Raw genomic sequence first — 17,972 nt, forward strand, 5'->3', positions numbered from 1 at the left:
CAGATCCAACTGTTGACCTTGAAGGAGAGGTCAGAGGTCAAATGTGACACAACATTTCAAACAAATTCAAACCAAAAACTAAATTTCCTGATTTTGGTCTATTTATTATATTTGTTATATGTAATAAACTCAAATTGTTGTGGTTTATATGTTGCTGATTTACTTATTTATCATCTTTTTTTCAGTTGAGGTGATAACCATAGCACCTAATTATAAGAGTTTAGGTTAATTCTTTTGCGTTATGTATGTAGGTCCTTGAATCTCTTTGAGTTTGTGATTGATGTTGTACAGTGAGTGCTTTGTCTGAGTAATTTGTCTTGACGTTATGTTGTGCAGGCTTTATAGTCGCTCTTTTTCAAACGCAGTCTCGATCTACAACTTGCTGAATAAATTAAGCAAAGACTGTAACAGAATAGGTGCAGTTACATCTACAGTGAGGCTCAGATGAAAGCACCCAGTGGAAAATTCCTGCTTAAGTATTCATAGAGGGTGACAAGGCAACTCTGGATCAGTGTGAGTCTCAATCGTGCTCTGATATAACATTACTGACAGGCAGTTAGACTAACTTTGGCTCTGACTCTGAGTTATAATCCTCCTTGTGTCGGTCATAATTTCTATTGGTTTGCTCATTATATCGCATATACAGTATGTTACAGTGCCTGCATGCTGGTCAGAGATTGCTTTGCCTTGTCAAGGCCCCGCTGGGTTGCACACAATAAGCCTCACAGTGACAGCAGGGTGGCTGACATACAGAACATGTGTTGCATCTGTTTCCAGTGACGAGCGTCCGAATGAGAGTCCATGACCACACAGGATGTATTAACTATGGCAGGATGCAGGTGTCCAAAATTAGCGAGAAGAGTCTAATTTTAAAGAACACTTTGTTTCCAGCCTCACTTCCTATTTTAAACTGGCTGAAAAATATCAAACAGGGACAAAGGATGTGAAGTGTGCTAGGCGGGGTGTCTGGTGAGGAAAAAACCTTGGCTGAACTCTTACATTGTGTATATTTACAAATATCTATGAGGTTTTATTCAATAACTTCTAAACAGAAGGTGAAATGTTGAAGTTGATCTATATTGTGTCGTTTTGTTACAGTTTTGCTCCTCTGGTTTATCTGTATAACTACACCCAATCCTTGGAGTTGGCCTTGAATGCTTCTAACAAAAAATATACTCAAAAACATTAAAGGAACACCCTGAAAACAGATCGGACCTTAGTAGGAAAAAAAACCTTGCTGGATGAGGCAGGCTAGTCTGTTTTGCCAAACTTTTATTGCAGCATGAGACCGGGTGTTATTATGCACCACGAGGAACCCAGGACCCACTGCACACCGGGTCCAAGGACTTCATCCTTCAAATGCCTGTTGCAGTATGCCTGTTGCAGTCTGTGCATCATGACATGAATAAGCCTCCCAGACCATCACCGACCAACCACAAAACTGATGTTACAGGCAACACAATGTTTCCTAGCTCCACGCTCTCGAGACTGTGCCGGGAAACACAGCAAACCTTCTGACAATGGCACTTAATCAATGCAGCATGGTGGAAGAGTTGGACTATCTGTACAACCTCCAAATGCAATACTAGTGAAGAAACAGCCAGAAAGCACGAGCAGTGAGAAAATATCAGTGGCCTCCACCTGTAAAACCATTCTTGATTTGGGCGTCGTGTCATTGTTGCTCCTCTAGTGCACCTGTTGCTAATTTCATTAACCCCAAAGCAGCTGAAACTGATTAACAACCCCCTCTGCTTCTTAACTAACCAGATCAATATCCCAGAAGATTAGCTGGCTTGATGCTATACTCTGATTAAAAAGTGTTCCTGTAATGTGTACGTTCAACAGAATGCCTGCTGTAGAAGGGTGGTTTTTGCACCTTGTAAAGACAGGTTTTTAACAGTTGGATTACATCACTCATATTCAACCAATACTTTGGAATAAATATTAAGATATCTCAGCCCCTCCTTTATTTATTTATTTTTTAAATACTGCTCTCATCATAGCCTTAACTTTAAGCAAATTGCAAACTACATCACCAAAGGTTGTACATTCTGCACATAATCCAGACCTATCTGTCCACCACATTGACATAAACCCTCCTTAAACCTGAGAGGTCATGGCCTTCTGAGGTAACCTTGCCCCGAAGAAAGAGGATTAATGGCAAAGATCATCTATATGTCAACTAGTCATGTCATCTTAAAACAATACAGTATATCAGGATACTCTGAACAAAGACACACACACACCTCTTCTTATCTGAAGACCACAACAGGGACTTTTGTGTGCTCGTTTTCACCCAGTGAGCTTTGGAGATCTTTCTTTCAGCTCCTCGGGTTTCTCAGTGGCTTTATGGTTTAACCTTTGCAAGGTCAGGGTGAGGTCAGGGGAATAAAGGCAGCTCCAGGATTTACCTTTCCTCCTCTATCATCCACAGTCACTGCGCCCACATGCTGAAAGTGACATATTGTTTTTAAAGCCTGTTTCAAGGACTGGGTCTGGTTTCAGAAGACCTGCAACTACAGGAAGCCCACGGGAGTAGACAAAAGAAAAGCAAATATAGAAACGTTGCCGGTGCTGTCAAATTCATTAAGATCTTGTCTTAATTTGTTTGGTTTTTTGTAGGTGTGTCCTAAAGTTGATGATCTTTTATTATCAGAAATAACACAGAGTAGTAAAAAAGTAGAAAAAAATAAAGTAGTGCTCAAAAGAGGAAGGAGAGAATATAGCAGGAGGAGAAAACTGCCAGGACTTTGATCAGTGCTGTCAATGAATTTGCTGCACACAGGGACTAAAGGATGGTGGTCTGATGTTGTGAGTAGTTTACAGAATTGAACATTTTTACCTCTTATATGTTAAAAATAATTCATATTGTAATGTATGTGTGTGATATGTGGTACAATGGAAATGGCTGCTGAATGAGGTATTCTATAAATGAGTGTGCTTGTTTGGCATGTTGACCCATGCAGTCTGAAAACAATGAAAACAATACAAAACTTGCAATGCTGCCATCCTCCCCAGCTGTGCTCCATGTTTATCCCACATATCTGACAATGTTAGCAAAATGATAAGAACGGAAAAGTTTGTTAATTGACTCTTAGTGTTTCTATTTAGTTTATGGTAGTTTACAGTTTATCTAGAGACTGTATATAAACGATGGATATTGTCATTATGGCATTACTCTATGTTGAAGCCTTCAGACAGCTGGGAAAAAAAGAACAAAAAATATAAAAAAAATAAAACACTTACTGGAAAAAGCTGAACAGCAGACCTCTTGAATGTTTTTAGTGCAACCGAATATAGTCAACAAAATAAAATCACACCCACTTGTCAATCAAGGCAATCACATCCTTAACTAGGCATATCTACAAGCCTAGATAAACTTGTAGCAGCTCCAAAATGTTAAAATGTAACCATAATTCAAATGTTGTGACTGGGATAATTAGTTCTAGTGACCAAAATCATTTAGTGTGCCACTGAAGTTAAACTGATTAACATGGATTGGATAAGAAGTTAACAAAAATGGATGGGTGCCTGGATATGTTAATTTCTGTTGTAAATATGACCATTTTTAACATGATTCTTTAGTTTTGGATCCAGCCTCGTGTGGCCATTGCAGGAATTTCAGTTTTTGGCACTTTCCCATAAAAGCTATACTATACGCTTCTTCTGGGCTATATTCTCAGCAGCATATTGTAGCGGGTCAGGGCTGTTCGGGGTTCTGTTTGTACAGTTATGTTTTGTTTATGTTGCCATAGTGACGGGTGACGCCCTCTCGCTGCGACGGTGTGTCCTTCCGGGGTCAGAGGGCGTTCTGTGTGTTGTTGTTGTTGTTGCTGTGCTGTTGCCGCGCTGAGCAGTTAGCTAGCGGCAGTGTTCTTCTGCAGATGTCAATAAACGGCTGTGCTCCCTGGCTAGCTCACGGGAAGCAAGACCAAACGACACCTCCGTCTCCTCCTTGTCTGAACTCGCCACATTGGTGTCAGAAGTGGGATGATGGTGGCACCCCATGTTCTGACCCGAGTGACTTTTCCCCCGCGGGTCGTGACCGGCCGGTGCGCCAAAAGAAGGCACCTGGACATTTGCAGGACTTTGTGTGGGGCAATGGGGTCGTCGGGGACGACTGACCCCTTAGGTGGGGGGCTATGTAGCGGGTCAGGGCTGTTCGGGGTTCTGTTTGTACAGTTATGTTTTGTTTATGTTGCCATAGTGACGAGTGACGCCCTCTCGCTGCGACAGTGTGTCCTTCCGGGGTCAGAGGGCGCCCTGTGTGTTGTTGTTGTTGTTGCTGTGCTGTTGCCACGCTGAGCAGTTAGCTAGCGGCAGTGTTCTTCTGCAGATGTCAATAAACGGCTGTGCTCCCTGGCTAGCTCACGGGAAGCAAGACCAAACGACACCTCCATCTCCTCGTTGTCTGAGCTCGCCACATTGGTGTCAGAAGTGGGATGATGGTGGCACCCCATGTTCTGACCCGAGTGACTTTTCCCCCGCCGGTCGTGACCGGCCGGTGCGCCAAAAGAAGGCACCTGGACATTTGCAAAGTGAAAGCAAAAATCAAGCGCAAATTCAAACGCGATTTCAATATGTCACATATTGACAGTGGCTCACCGATGCAATGACATAATTACCCAGCTACATTTCCGAAAGAATGCAAAAGCATTGACATATATTTTTACTTCCTACAATAGCCCGACGGGCAGGGCAGAGATAGATTTTGGTAGCCCGACTGGAAAAATCGCTAGCCCCGGGACGTCGGGCTAGCGATTTTGCAAGCCCTGTGTTACAGGCATGGCCCTTTAAGGATGAAACCTGATGGAAAATGTATTCGGGATGTGTGTAGCGGGACTGCCTGGTGTGTGTGTGAAGAGAGAGAGCGGAGAAGGGGAAAAAGTAACGGTTAGCTACAGAAGAGACGAAAAGAAAATAAATAAAAGGAATATAATAACTCCCTCGACAGCCAGAGTTGTGTCGGCGATGCTCGCTGTGAGTAAACTGTTTCAGCCCACTGTACGCGGTGTTCGTGCCTTAGAGAAGAAATAAAGTTCGGTGAAGCAGTTTCCTACGCCTCCTTCGATCTTTTTGCTTGCGGAGTTGACCTGTATAGTAAGCTGTTGCCGGCTACGAGTCAGTTACGGAACCTTCAAGTAACTGCCAGAGGTTTCCTTACTACGGTTCGGGGCCGCGGATCTGGCGCGGTAACACCTGCATCTGATTGAGGAATCACTCATCTTTGGAAAAGAGAGTTTATTACAGAGAAATGGCTCTTTCCAAAATAAAAGCTATACTATACGCTTCTTCTGGGCTATATTCTCAGCAGCATATTGTAGCGGGCCAGGGCTGTTCGGGGTTCTGTTTGTACAGTTATGTTTTGTTTATGTTGCCATAGTGACGGGTGACGCCCTCTCGCTGCGACGGTGTGTCCTTCCGGGGTCAGAGGGCGCCCTGTGTGTTGTTGTTGTTGTTGCTGTGCGGTTGCCGCGCTGAGCAGTTAGCTAGCGGCAGTGTTCTTCTGCAGATGTCAATAAACGGCTGTGCTCCCTGGCTAGCTTACGGGAAGCAAGACCAAACGACACCTCCATCTCCTCGTTGTCTGAGCTCGCCACATTGGTGTCAGAAGTGGGATGATGGTGGCACCCCATGTTCTGACCCGAGTGACTTTTCCCCCGCCGGTCGTGACCGGCCGGTGCGCCAAAAGAAGGCACCTGGACATTTGCAGGACTTTGTGTGGGGTAATGGGGTCGTCGGGGACGACTGACCCCTTAGGTGGGGGCTATGTAGCGGGTCAGGGCTGTTCGGGGTTCTGTTTGTACAGTTATGTTTTGTTTATGTTGCCATAGTGACGGGTGACGCCTTCTCGCTGCGACGGTGTGTCCTTCCGGGGTCAGAGGGCGTTCTGTGTGTTGTTGTTGCTGTGCGGTTGCGCTGAGCAGTTAGCTAGCGGCAGTGTTTTTCTGCAGATGTCAATAAACGGCTGTGCTCCCTGGCTAGCTCACGGGAAGCAAGACCAAACAACACCTCCGTCTCCTCCTTGTCTGAGCTCGCCACAATATTAAACATATCAGGTTCCCATAAGGAGAATCATGTGCTAACGGCTGTCTAAATGACTCGGGTAAAGTTTGTAGTATGCATGCTTGTTGTTCTTGTCTTTGCACTAGGATGATGTCGGCGTAAATGTGCAGTCATATTGGTTGTGTTCCCACTAGTGCTGTCAGCGTTAATCTCGTTGAAATGACGTTAACGCCACAACACGGCAAATCTCCGTTAACGAGCTACCCCTGCGTGGGGCTAGACAGCCAACACGTTTATGAGCTAACTGCGCTAACACACTAGTTCCCACCCATGTAATTGAGCATTGCGTGGCACTTCCAACATACTGTTTTACTTTAGTCCATGACGCGCTTACCTTCAGGGTCATATGTCACATGAAAACCAAAATAATTCCAAACGCCAGATCTGAATGAGGGTGGGGGAGGTTCAATTTGCCATGTTGCAAGGAGAGCTTAACTTCTGTCTTGCTAGCTTGCCCTGCGCTCTTCCTTCTGACGATGCTGTCTGTGTTGAACGCTCAGTGGATCTGCGCTCGACAGTGCAGCCTAGGCGGAGTAGTCGAACGCAGATTCACTGAGCGCTCCACACAGACAGCATCGTCAGAAGGAAAGTTGATAAAATAAATTACAAATTTTGTGTTGTTCGATACATATGCGTACTGAACCGAAAGCACTGTATCGAACAGTTCAATATCGATACGAGTATTGTTGCACCCCTAGTAACTATATAATTGTAGCATTTCTTCTGTTCAGCATATGTTAGCATGCGAGCATGATGGTAAACATAGTAAGCATTATACCCTCATTATAGTCACTGTGAACACGCTGATGTATTTAGCACAAACAGCCTCACAGAAGCACTAGCGTGGCTGTACACAAACAGCTGAGCTGATATCAGGGAGACTGCTGCAGAGTTATATAAAAGTCTACAGCCTGTCTCATATTTTCTCTTTCAAACACTTCTTTCAGCCCTTGCTGTAACCTCTCGAGGTCTCACGTTACCTCCACTCTTCTGCACAATTACCCAATGAAGTAGAAGCTACTGTGTTTGGCGTGCGGATGAGTTTGCATAGGGGTAGGTTAGGGGCGGGGTTGGGTGGAGGGGGAAAGCTTTTGTTTTTCTTTTCCTTTTTTTCACCCAATCTGACTGGAGAGTTCTCCATATGTGTGAAGTCCTGAAGTGAGAAAAGATTGGGGACATGGATTTTGGGGTGGGGGATTATTGGACGAGATCACAGGGATGCCTTTACAGATTGCATGCAAAGCCCATCAGATTTTAACACAGTCAATCTGCTTTCAGTGTGCAGACATAATGCTAACCCCCCATGTGTGGATCAGACACCACACAGACAGATAATCCTTCCTAAAGTCTGTCATTTGATGTCGACCCCCCATCCCCAAGAAAGGCATCCATGTGTTATGCATACTTACATGCATGTTCTTGCACACACTAGCAAGGATTTGGGGTCACAGCATGCAAATGCTCTTTGGGTTTGGGGGTGTTACTGATTTAGTACCCTGGCCAGATGCAAACACACACCACTGACACAGTGTAGTCTGAATAACAGTGCACAGCAAACCTGTCCAATAAAAGTAACATTTGATTTGTGTAGAGTAAAAGCTTCCCTAAGTAATAACAACCCTGTTAATGTTTCATTCATATCTAATATACTTTAAGTCCATCAATCCATCAGCACAATAGCAGTCATCTCTTCTGTATCAACACAGCAAATCTCTTCATCTTTGCGTCCTTCTCCATTTCTGCACCTCAGCACTTTACTTCTCAAACATCTTCCTCCCTCTCAGCATTCCCATCACGTCCTCGTCTCCCCATTTGCTCAGATTTGAGGTTTTATTCTCGGGGTAAGATGCAGTGACTGTTTGATATGTAACTGATACATTTCACAGTTCTGCAGCTCAGAGGAGAGCTGCACTCCTTAGCCTACACCTTGCTCGGTGTGTGTTTTTGAACGGCTCTGTGAGCTCGATCACATAAACGGAACTGTCAGAACGAGAGAGCGGGACCAGACTCAGGAAGGAAGGAGCTCTGCTCACATGAATCTCCGCTGGACGGCCCAGCAAAAGGAGCGCTGCCATTTTTGGGAGCAAGGAGCCATCTCCTAGGTGAGTGCCATAGCAACAGCCAACGTGGGCCCCAGCTTTCCGAGCTGTCCTTTTCAAGCTTCCAATCAAAAGTGGCAGGCCAGGTTTTTGTTGTTATGTGGCGTCTCCTACCCTCTCTCTTGGCCATTCTTCTGCCTCTCCTTTTCTCTGCCTCTGTGACATGGGCCTGGCCTTGTTCACCAGGGAGGCTGTGAGAAGACTGTAGAGGGAGAGGCTCTGTGGGAAAATGTTGCCAGACAACACAGGGGTATGTGACAGCGAGGGTAAGCTAATATTGTCTAAGTGGGGGGAAAGGGGTATATTAGACATTTAGATTGTCAGATTGTCAATAGTCCGCTACTGTGGTATGTAAATTATGCAAACTGCAAATTTAACGCTTTAACTCACACCACAGAGCGTCATATTTAAACACAAACCAACATGCCTGTAAATTAGTTTACGTATAAAATAACTGCCCTGATTCCCTCAAGTCTGTCAGCTTCAAGACTTTGTACTTGTTCTCAAACATACTTTTAATTTTGCCTCACGATCCCATTAAATATTTTACTTTAGAGAAATTAATTTTCTAAACATCCTGCTATTTTGTGGGAAGATCACGTCTTGAAATCTCACTACTTTCTGAGCTTTTGATTTTGGTTTTGCTTGTCAGGTTGTTTTTCATACAGTTAATGTGACTTGTGCATTTTTTATTTATTTGCAGATGGCGGATGGTGGAAGATGGTGACTCTGTGTGTGGACTGGGAGCTGTTTTAGCAGTATAATATGTTGCACTTCACTCCTCCCTTCCCGAGGAGCTTCTGCCCTGAGGATGGCACAGTAGTGCATTAAATAGCTAATCTGGTTGTTTGTATGTTGTTTGCAGAGCATGCATGTTTTTGTGCCCTTCCCATGCTTGGTTTCTCTCCAGGGACTTTGGCTTCCTAACTAAAGTCCAAAGGCAAGCTGATTCTGAACGGGCTGTGGTCCACCAGCCAGCAATGCTAGTCCATCACAGGCTGACAGACAACCATACACACAGCTCTGTGGTTGTCTGTCAGCCTGTGATGGACAAGCAACCTGACCACATGTGCGCCTTGTTTTCCCCTGCTACAAACACAGACAGGTAATGATTCCTCTTTATAAGAATGAGATACTTTCAGCTCTCCTCTTGTCTCCTAGGTCAACATGAGTTTTTACACCAGATCCCCTTCATGATGTAACCCCAACAGAGATTTGCATCTCCAGCTGGATTCGATCCAGAGACCTTTTGGTTGTCGAGCGAATGTGTAAATCATCCGTCATAACGAAACTAAAAGTCTTGATCTGACGTCATAAATGTAGTCAAGTAGTTTTCTGAGATAGTGTGCTGATCACTGATCAAAGTAAAGTAATTCAGGCTGCAGTGGTTGTTATTTTGAGCGTTTCTGTATTGCCAACTTTAATGTTTAAAAAACAAAAAAGGTGTTGGGCTGAAAGCTCGCATACCGCAAGAAGCCACTTGCACACCTGCTCTTCATCAGACCATGAAGACGATGACCCTGATGACACTTTGGCTTCTAACCAAATGGCCACAAAACTAATGATACCCCCATCAGCCAGAGTGGGTAGTGCTAATGAGCAAATACTATGCTAATATGCTGAATTAACATGTCAGTCTTGGTTCTACATGATAAACAGCATGCTGTTACCGTGTTAGCATGCCGATTTAAAGATGTGTTCAAAGCACAGCATCACAGAGCTTCAATATGAAACGTGGTGGAAATGTGGTTGGTGTGGCAGAATTATATTTTAAGTATTAGTTCGTAATTTTAGATTCTTTGCTGTTGTTGATGTATTACAGAGTAATGGGCAAAAGTCTTGAGCCACCCGTCATTTCTTTATATTTTACTCCCAAGGAGCCAGAGCAACAATCCTCCAGGCTTTCTGAAGGTCTTCCAAAGTTTTTCTTTGGACGTTGGCTGCTTTTTTACAGATTTTCAGTACACTTGTTGTACCTGATAATTTTCAGAGGAGTGTTTCTTAACACTGACCTAGGAGTTGTCCAAGCATGAACAGGACCTGAGAGATGGATCTGACCCTTCAGTTGGTCTCAATGCAAGGATGGCTCTCCAGCAGCGATACTTAGGAAAGGGAAGTGGGGAGAACTGGACTGTAAATGAGTGGCAACAAGTCTTATGGTGTGATTAATCCAAATTAGACATTTTTGGTCAATTTGTACAGAGAAAGTCAGGACAGAGATAGAACAGTGAGTATCTACAGCCATCTGTAAAACATCGGAGACTTTGTCATAGTTTGGAACTGCATTTGTTGGAGATTTTGTCAAAATTGATGGAATTACCGGTATGAACACAGAAAAGTACGATCATGCATCCATCTGGAAAGTATCTGATTGGGAACAATTTCCTTTTTAAACATGACAATGACCCCAAATACACTGCCAATGCTGTAAAAAGCATAACTGGATGGAAAAAACATACACTGAAACACTATCAGTCATGGATTGGCTTCCACAGAACCTGGACCTCAACATTACTGCTATCTTCTTGACAGATAGAGGAACAAAAGGAATCAAACATCCAAAGAAGAGCTTTGAATGTTCTTCAAGAAACCTGGAGACCTATTCCTGAACACTCTTTAAAGAAATTAGAAGAAACAGCCTAAGAGAGTTCAGACTGTGCTGAAGAATAATAAAGAAACAGGGATCAGCCCAAGACTTTTGCACAGTCGTGTATATTCATTTGACATTAATAGTAATGCCCACGTTCTTGTGTTTGATGATCTCCCACAAACTATGACACATCTCAAGCTTTATATGTAAAGTTCTGAAATAATTATAACCTCTTATAACCACAATGACAACGCTGACAGTAGGTGTGGTGTTACACTTTATTACATTCATACAACAGTGATGAGTAATAGTCTTATAAGGTGCATGTCAACGAGTACAGCGCTCAGAGGTTATTAAAACGGTACGTCCACATCACAAAACACATGCTGAATAATTCACACATCTCTCACCGTTTCTGCTGTAGTTGTAGGATACATGTAATGAAAGCTTCTGTCTTTATGTAACCAGAGAGCCACCTTGTGGATAAACGAGACACACCAAAGAGGAACGGAGATGACAGCATATATGTTATGTTAGTTATTAAAATTTTTTAAATACACAAGGACAAGGATAAAGAAGAGACTAAGTTAGAAGGAGGAAAATATTCAGTTTCCCTGTTTTATTATTTATTAACCTGTATTATCCTATTCCATGATCAATAACCTCAGTGTGCTCTCTGACTACCGCTCCTAACGTGAACCTATTCTTTGCCGCAGCCAGCCGAGGTGGCGCGACACCTTCTGGAAGATGTATCCTTTGCTGCAGTCGGCCCCTGTTGGCTGACTCACCACACCAGTGAGGAAGAACACGTCCCTGTACAGGGTGAGCAGGGGGCTGCCGGAGCTCATGGTGCAGCCGGCGTTCTCACGAGGTGCAGTGCAGCCCATCTTGTTGGTCATCAAGTTTCCGTGAGTTTCCAGACACATGGGAAGCTTGTTGTACACCAGGGTGTTAAGAGTGAGCGAGCCCTGGAAAGCAGACCCCTGCTGTGGTTCCTTCCAGCCAGTGACCACCGTTGTGTAGTCACCTGCCATCAAAACGCTCTCAGCAAAGTCTCGTTCTGGCAGACAGGCAGCAATCATGTGTCTTTTAAAGATGATGCGGTCGCGGAGCTCAATCACAGCCAGGTCGTTTTCAGGGCGACCTTCCACATAGCGCGGGTGGACATGAATCACTTTAACATACAGCGTCTGTTGGTCAGTATTACTGCTGCTGTCTTTACCTGTGCAGGAGATAAGGAAGGGCGATGATGTTAAAAGTTCTAAAAATCGAAAAACCGGCATGCAGCACAAGATTTACTGCACTTCTGTGCTCGAGTTCAGTGCAGAGCTGTTGCAATAATTATATTAATAGCTTGATTATTATTATTATTATTAGTATAATTATTAGATTATAATTATTTTATTACATTTTAAAACAGCAAAAGAAACCATATTTAAATAAACGCTAATTTGCTGATGTAATATTCATGATTTATAAAATGACAATTTTGGAAACTTCTTTTTTTGATCGATTTATTCTGTAATTTTATTTAACAACGATTATAAAATGGTAGAATTTTTCAATTTGTGGATTTGTGTTTATTTAGGTAAATGCTATTTGTTCTGAGCAGACAATGTGAGCTAAATAAATGTCGGTCTTTGATAATAAAACAGTTTTTACAGTTTTTACTGTGAGTGTTTGTGCTGATATGCTGTGTTTGGTTTTCACCAAACACAATGCTGTGCATTCTGGCCAGTTATCTCCACCTTTATCTTATTAGTCTGTTTCCAGAAGTCTTGTGCTTTCTTCAGTTATAAACCTAAACTGTGCTGCGTCTGCTGACTGAAAAGACTTTTCACTTAAATATTTATATTTTAAGGCACATGCTGGCTTCTATACAATGTGCTGACATGTATGTGTTTTCATGCCATTAAAAAATTATAATATATCATCACAGGTGGACATGTAACATAAACCAAAAAAGAGACAAATTTGTTCTGAATCTGAAAGGAAAGCTTGGATAGGTCCCTCCACACACAGTAACATCTATGGTACTGTTATTATTTATCCTCCTGAGAACCGAGGGGAAAATTAATCGTTGGATTTAATTTTTTTGTGATGTCCTTCCTCTTTGGAGCTGAAAGAGGTCACCCAAACACATTAGATATCAATGGAAAGCCCAAGATGTCCTCTATTTAACACATCAGGATTTAGTAGGATAGCTTAAATGAGTCTGAAGATATAAAGACAGAAAACAAATGTCCATTACAGAGGACATAAACTAATTGGCTGGTTCTCAGGAGGATATGTTATGGATTTCCTTCATACAGGATGGAAATCATTACAAATGCAAACACCCCCCTTTTGAATCTATACTTAAACATTTTGTATACATATTATGTACATTTTTTATTATTATTTTAGATTACATTTTTGGGGGGCAATGGAAAACTAATTGTGTATTATAAAATGTACAATACATATCAATCACTACCTACTTGCAGTGTTTGTATAATCTTTGTTTACTCACCAACAACCACCTGGAAGGATGAGTATTTTTTGGCACACTGAGCTGTAGTCAGGACAAAGTTCTCCTTCAGTATGACTCCGCTACAGAAACCTGCAGACTCTGAACTCACCAGAACAGCCTGCAAACAGCACGACAGTTAAGACCCTGCATCTCTTTTTCATACCTTTGAGAAACGCACACCCACACACTGAAATCATTGTGTCTTTATGTTAACAAGTGTCCTCCTACCTGCCACGGACATTCTGATGACAAACAGGCAATTCCTTCAGGGTTGCTGGTGCTGATTCTGGACAATTTGCCTTGCAACTGTTGTAGACGGACCGCCTTACCGCAGGGGTACTCGACTGACAGAAGGAGATGATTATGATTATTTCTTTGACTACATTATTTTTGAAGTACGACGGGCATATCTAGCAATAGTTTTTGTAGTCAAAAGCAGTCTGTGGGGAAATATCAGAAATCCTCTTTTCATCTGAGCTGGCTGGATGGGTGTCTTGATTATATCTTTGACAGCATCATGTAAGCGATACAATGTTAGAAAAATGACTGAAAAAGTAAACAAACATGGGCAGATGGGTCTCTTGTCTATGCCCTCTAAGAGAAAACTGTTTTTTCCTGCTCTAAACGCCATTTTCACTTCAAACCCTTGTGCTGTAATAAATTCAGCTCTTCATGAGGCACTATGGAGGTGTAGGGGTCCTCCATAGTACCTAATAACAGCAATTTTGCTTTGAGGCAACAATGCTGGTTGGTTGGAGGCTGTGTGAAGCTGGCATATTTTCACTGAGCAGAGATGCTAAATCGACTGCGGTACCCTGGTGTGACCTCATTTTTATGCAGTGTAAAAATGGTCACAGAATTTCTAAACACAGCCAAGTGGTGGAGGGTGGCCTCCACCACTTGCCCTTTGGTGGCCTCAGCATCACCTCTCTTCTGGCTTCATTAGTAGGTGACATGCATCTCGCACTGGGGCAGTTAGCAGCCAAGTGTGAAGCAGCAAAAATGACAGATAGCACCTCCTAGTCTGAGGCCACGATTCCCACTTCAGGTCAGGGAAAAACTGGTACCTGAGAGAGGGAGTTCAAATATGTCAGGGTCTTGTTCATAAGGGTGGAGCGGGGAGACTGACAGATGCATTGGTGCAGTTTCAGCAGTGAAAGTAAAATGAGTATATCTGAAGAGAGAGCCAAGTGTCACAGTTAAGTGTTGATTGATTTACATTCTCGCCCTCACACACGGCCACAAAATCTTTGTAGTCACAGAAAGAATGAGATTTTGGATGCAAAGAATGGAAAAGAGATTCCTCGGCAGGGTGGCTGGGTTCTCCCTTAGAGACAGCAAGAGGAGCTCTGTCATTCAGGAGGGCCACAGAGTGGAGCCACTACCACTCCACATCGAGGAGTCCTTAGTATATCTACTGTGGTGCTTCCTAGGTGAAGTATTTCTGTTATTTCCTACAAAGAGGAACACGATGGAGAGATTATTTATTATATATATCTCAGCTGGCCTTAGTGATCTTTGAAGAGCTGGAGGAGGTGGCTCACTGAGTGGGTCTGTGCATTTATGCTTAGACTGCTTTTATTGCAGACCCACATAAGTGGCAGAAGATGGATGGATAACCTTTATGTATTGTTTTGATGTACTGCCAAAGGTTTTCCACCACCCACAATCACTGGCAACTAGTAATCTGCCATGTTATTCAGTAAATAATAGACACAGGCATAAAACACGGATTTTTTTTTTCAAACTCGAACAAAGAACATGCAGAAAAAAGTAATTTCAATACATGACAGACGTACCTTGAGGCACACACTGTTTCTTGTCTGTGTTGAGCTTCCACCCACGGGCGCAGGAGCATTCGTAGGATATGTAGCCTGGTTTACAGAACTGAGAGCAGCCCTGGTCCTTTTCCAGAGTGCACAGAGTCTCGTCTGCATTGTGAAAACAAAGTGGAAAGCTTGCAGAACTTGAAAAGCAAATCAAAAATGATGTTCACGTGCGAAATCCTGCCGTCTCCTTCTCACCTTTCTCGCAGAGGGCTCCAGTGAAACCCGACTTACAGACACAATCAAAGCCTCCAACGCTGTCTGAACACATGGCTCCATTCTTGCAGGGCTTCTCTGCGCACTGATCTCCATCTGAACACGGAGAAGTTAATAAGCTGTAATGCAGTGCTAATGCATAGGCAGTAATGGACAATCCTTTTAATAATGCACTTACCAACGTAGACTGACCAGAAGATATCCTGGAGAAGAAATAACACGGCACAAGTAAACATCTGGAGCTGCACAGTGGCTTTCTCTTTACAAACAGAGGCGCAAAGGAGGTTTGAGGAAATGAGGAGGGGATTAACAGTGGGCTCACCGTGCGGTATGTGTCTTGGAAGAACTTTCTGGCCTCCTCATAGCTGCACACCTTCTCCATGCAAGCCTGCTCCAGAGTGGAAGGTGTATTTCTCTTCTGACGGGAGATTAAGGAGGTTGCCTGCTCCTTGTCCAAAAAAACTGAGGGGACACATAAGGTCTCAGATATCATAGCATCAAAGACTCAATATAGCTTAGAAGTACTAAACAGATCATTAACCATTAACTTAATATAAGCCAAATAAGCAGCATCTCACTGACCCAGCACCAAGACGTCTGCTCCATAAAACGACTGACCTGACTTTCTTAGCACTGAATCCCTCTGACATGTTATTTGCTGTCTGCTCTCACAAACCTGACCTTTAAATCTTTGCTTTTTATTACAACTGACCGCTGTTGAGCCCTGTGGAGTCCCCTGGCTCCATGCTGCCCTCCTTACCTGTCTCAGGGGCGTGAATGGCCACCGATGCCCCAGCCAGCAGACACAGCACCGCAGCAGGTGTGGTCACGAAGTGCATGGTGTCACTGAAGTGTATCCCAGCTCTGAGGCAATGTGTCAGTGATGCAGGGACCGCTGTACAGAAAGACACAGAGACAAGCAGAGTTTTTGATGCATGAGGATTTCTGGGAAAAGACATTAAGCAGTAGAAGGACATGCAGAAGAGAAAGAAGTAGGCACTGTTTAATGTTTTAGAAGGCCGCAGTCAGTTAGAAAGAATGAAAATCGCTGCCTGGGTGTTATGAAGCTGTAGTTCACTCAGTTATTGCGCAGTAGTGGCCGCAGCTGGCTCACTGGTTCTTTATAAAGTTAAGCACTTCATTTGGGGAGCTCTCTGAAGCGAGCATACAACAGCACTACCAACCTGCTAGAGAAACTGGTTAGAGATGTTGAGTCTGGATTCTTCTGCGACATTTAGACGGTTGTGTGAGAATTTGCCAGAAACAACATGAAAGCATGGATCCCTCCTGCTTTGTATCAAAGCTTACAGCTACTGCTGGTCGTGCCATGGTGTTAGAAATATTTTATAGGCATACCTTGGGCCCACAAGTACAAACCCAGCATCATTTAAACACCACAGTCTACTTAAGTATTGTTGCTTCTCATCCCTTTATGTCCACGGTGTAGATGGCACGGGGTGCCCATCTACTGATGGCTGCTTCCAGCAGGATAACAAACCACGTCACGAAGCTCTGATCACCTCAAACTGGTTTCTTGAACATGACAATGAGTACGTACTCACTGTACTCTGATGGCCTCCACAATAATCTCAATCCAATAGAGCACCTTTGGGATGTGGTGGAAGAGGCGACATCATGTATGTGCATTTGACAAATGTGCAGCAAATGCGTGATGCTATCATGTCAACATGTTGAATCTATGACACGAAGAAAAAGCAGCTCTGGAGACAAACGTGGGCCCAACCCATAAAATGCACTTATAAACAAACATCTGCCTCTGCCCAACATAAACAACAATATGCTTTCGGTAGCACGTTAATGGCTCTATTAGTACAGTCTTGGCTTTTTATGCTTCTTTCTAGAGGTACATGGTTGGTATTGCAACAAATACCGATATAAAGCAGCATCTACGCCTTTTAGTAAACAGGATGCTGGGCACCTACATGATGCTACACTGTAGCAGAGTCACTGTTTTCATGGCGGGGTGTCTCAGCAGGCCTGAAGGAGAAATTCTACGAACATTAACAACAACCACAGCAGCAGTGCTGCTCCGTACTTACCGCCCCGGACTGAATGGAGGAGCTCCTTCGCCTCGGTTGTTCTGAGACACGCAGCGGCCTCGCAGACGGATCGGGCCTGTCGATCCAAAATAACGAGTCCTGATTACATCCACGCCTGCCCACTCCTTCCCTGACTCCCTCACTGTTTACAGCTTGTACCGAGTCCGATGACTGAAAACAACCACCAGAGGGTGCTGTGAGACAAGACAGAGCCTGGGTGTGCGGATAGATAGCAATGAAGTTGAAGAATAAAACCATCAAAAACTACACCAGAAGCACAGGCGACTAAGATGACAATACAGGCCTGAAGTTAAAAAAAATAAAAAAAAAATAAAGGAGAAGAAAGACAAAGTGAGAGTGAATAGTGCCGATGAACTTAAAAGCCTGTTAATAAATGAGATACTGAACAGAATATAAGAAATACCAAGAATTTTTCTTTAAAGGCTTTATTTCAGACACATTTCACTGCCATCAAGATATTATGAGTGACATAATCTTTGGGCCTCGACTACCTAAACAGCAACGTCGAGTGGTGAAGTTAAGACAACAAAGAACTGCAAAAGTGAAGTGGAGCGTCTGTGTCTTAGACAGTCTCCACCTGAC

General features: G+C 43.5%; 1 protein-coding gene across 1 annotated transcript; it reads right to left on the reverse strand.

The window, feature by feature from the left end:
* Positions 1-11,019: 11,019 nt before the first annotated feature.
* On the reverse strand, positions 11,020-17,513 carry proza (protein Z, vitamin K-dependent plasma glycoprotein a). Its single transcript, XM_080904683.1, has 9 exons — positions 17,370-17,513; positions 16,070-16,204; positions 15,632-15,771; positions 15,488-15,512; positions 15,292-15,405; positions 15,067-15,198; positions 13,496-13,611; positions 13,268-13,385; positions 11,020-11,977 (listed from the first exon to the last, which is right to left on the reverse strand). Exons 2-9 carry the CDS (start codon positions 16,146-16,148, stop codon positions 11,445-11,447), a joined length of 1,257 nt encoding a protein of 418 aa, XP_080760809.1. The 5' UTR covers positions 16,149-16,204; positions 17,370-17,513; the 3' UTR covers positions 11,020-11,444.
* Positions 17,514-17,972: the final 459 nt, after the last annotated feature.

This window comes from Rhamphochromis sp. 'chilingali' (assembly GCF_963969265.1).
Source record: "Rhamphochromis sp. 'chilingali' genome assembly, chromosome: 15".
NCBI lineage: Eukaryota > Metazoa > Chordata > Actinopteri > Cichliformes > Cichlidae > Rhamphochromis > Rhamphochromis sp. 'chilingali'.

What these genes read in the sequence shown, in the direction of transcription:
- proza (XM_080904683.1), bottom strand. Translation starts at nt 16,148, where the DNA reads ATGCACTTCGTGACCACACCTGCTGCGGTGCTGTGTCTGCTGGCTGGG. An exon ending in CATTCACGCCCCTGAGACAG is followed by an intron (nt 15,772 to 16,069) that starts GTAAGGAGGGCA and finishes GTGTCCCCTCAG; the next exon opens with TTTTTTTGGACAAGGAGCAG. An exon ending in TGGAGCCCTCTGCGAGAAAG is followed by an intron (nt 15,199 to 15,291) that starts GTGAGAAGGAGA and finishes TTCACAATGCAG; the next exon opens with ACGAGACTCTGTGCACTCTG.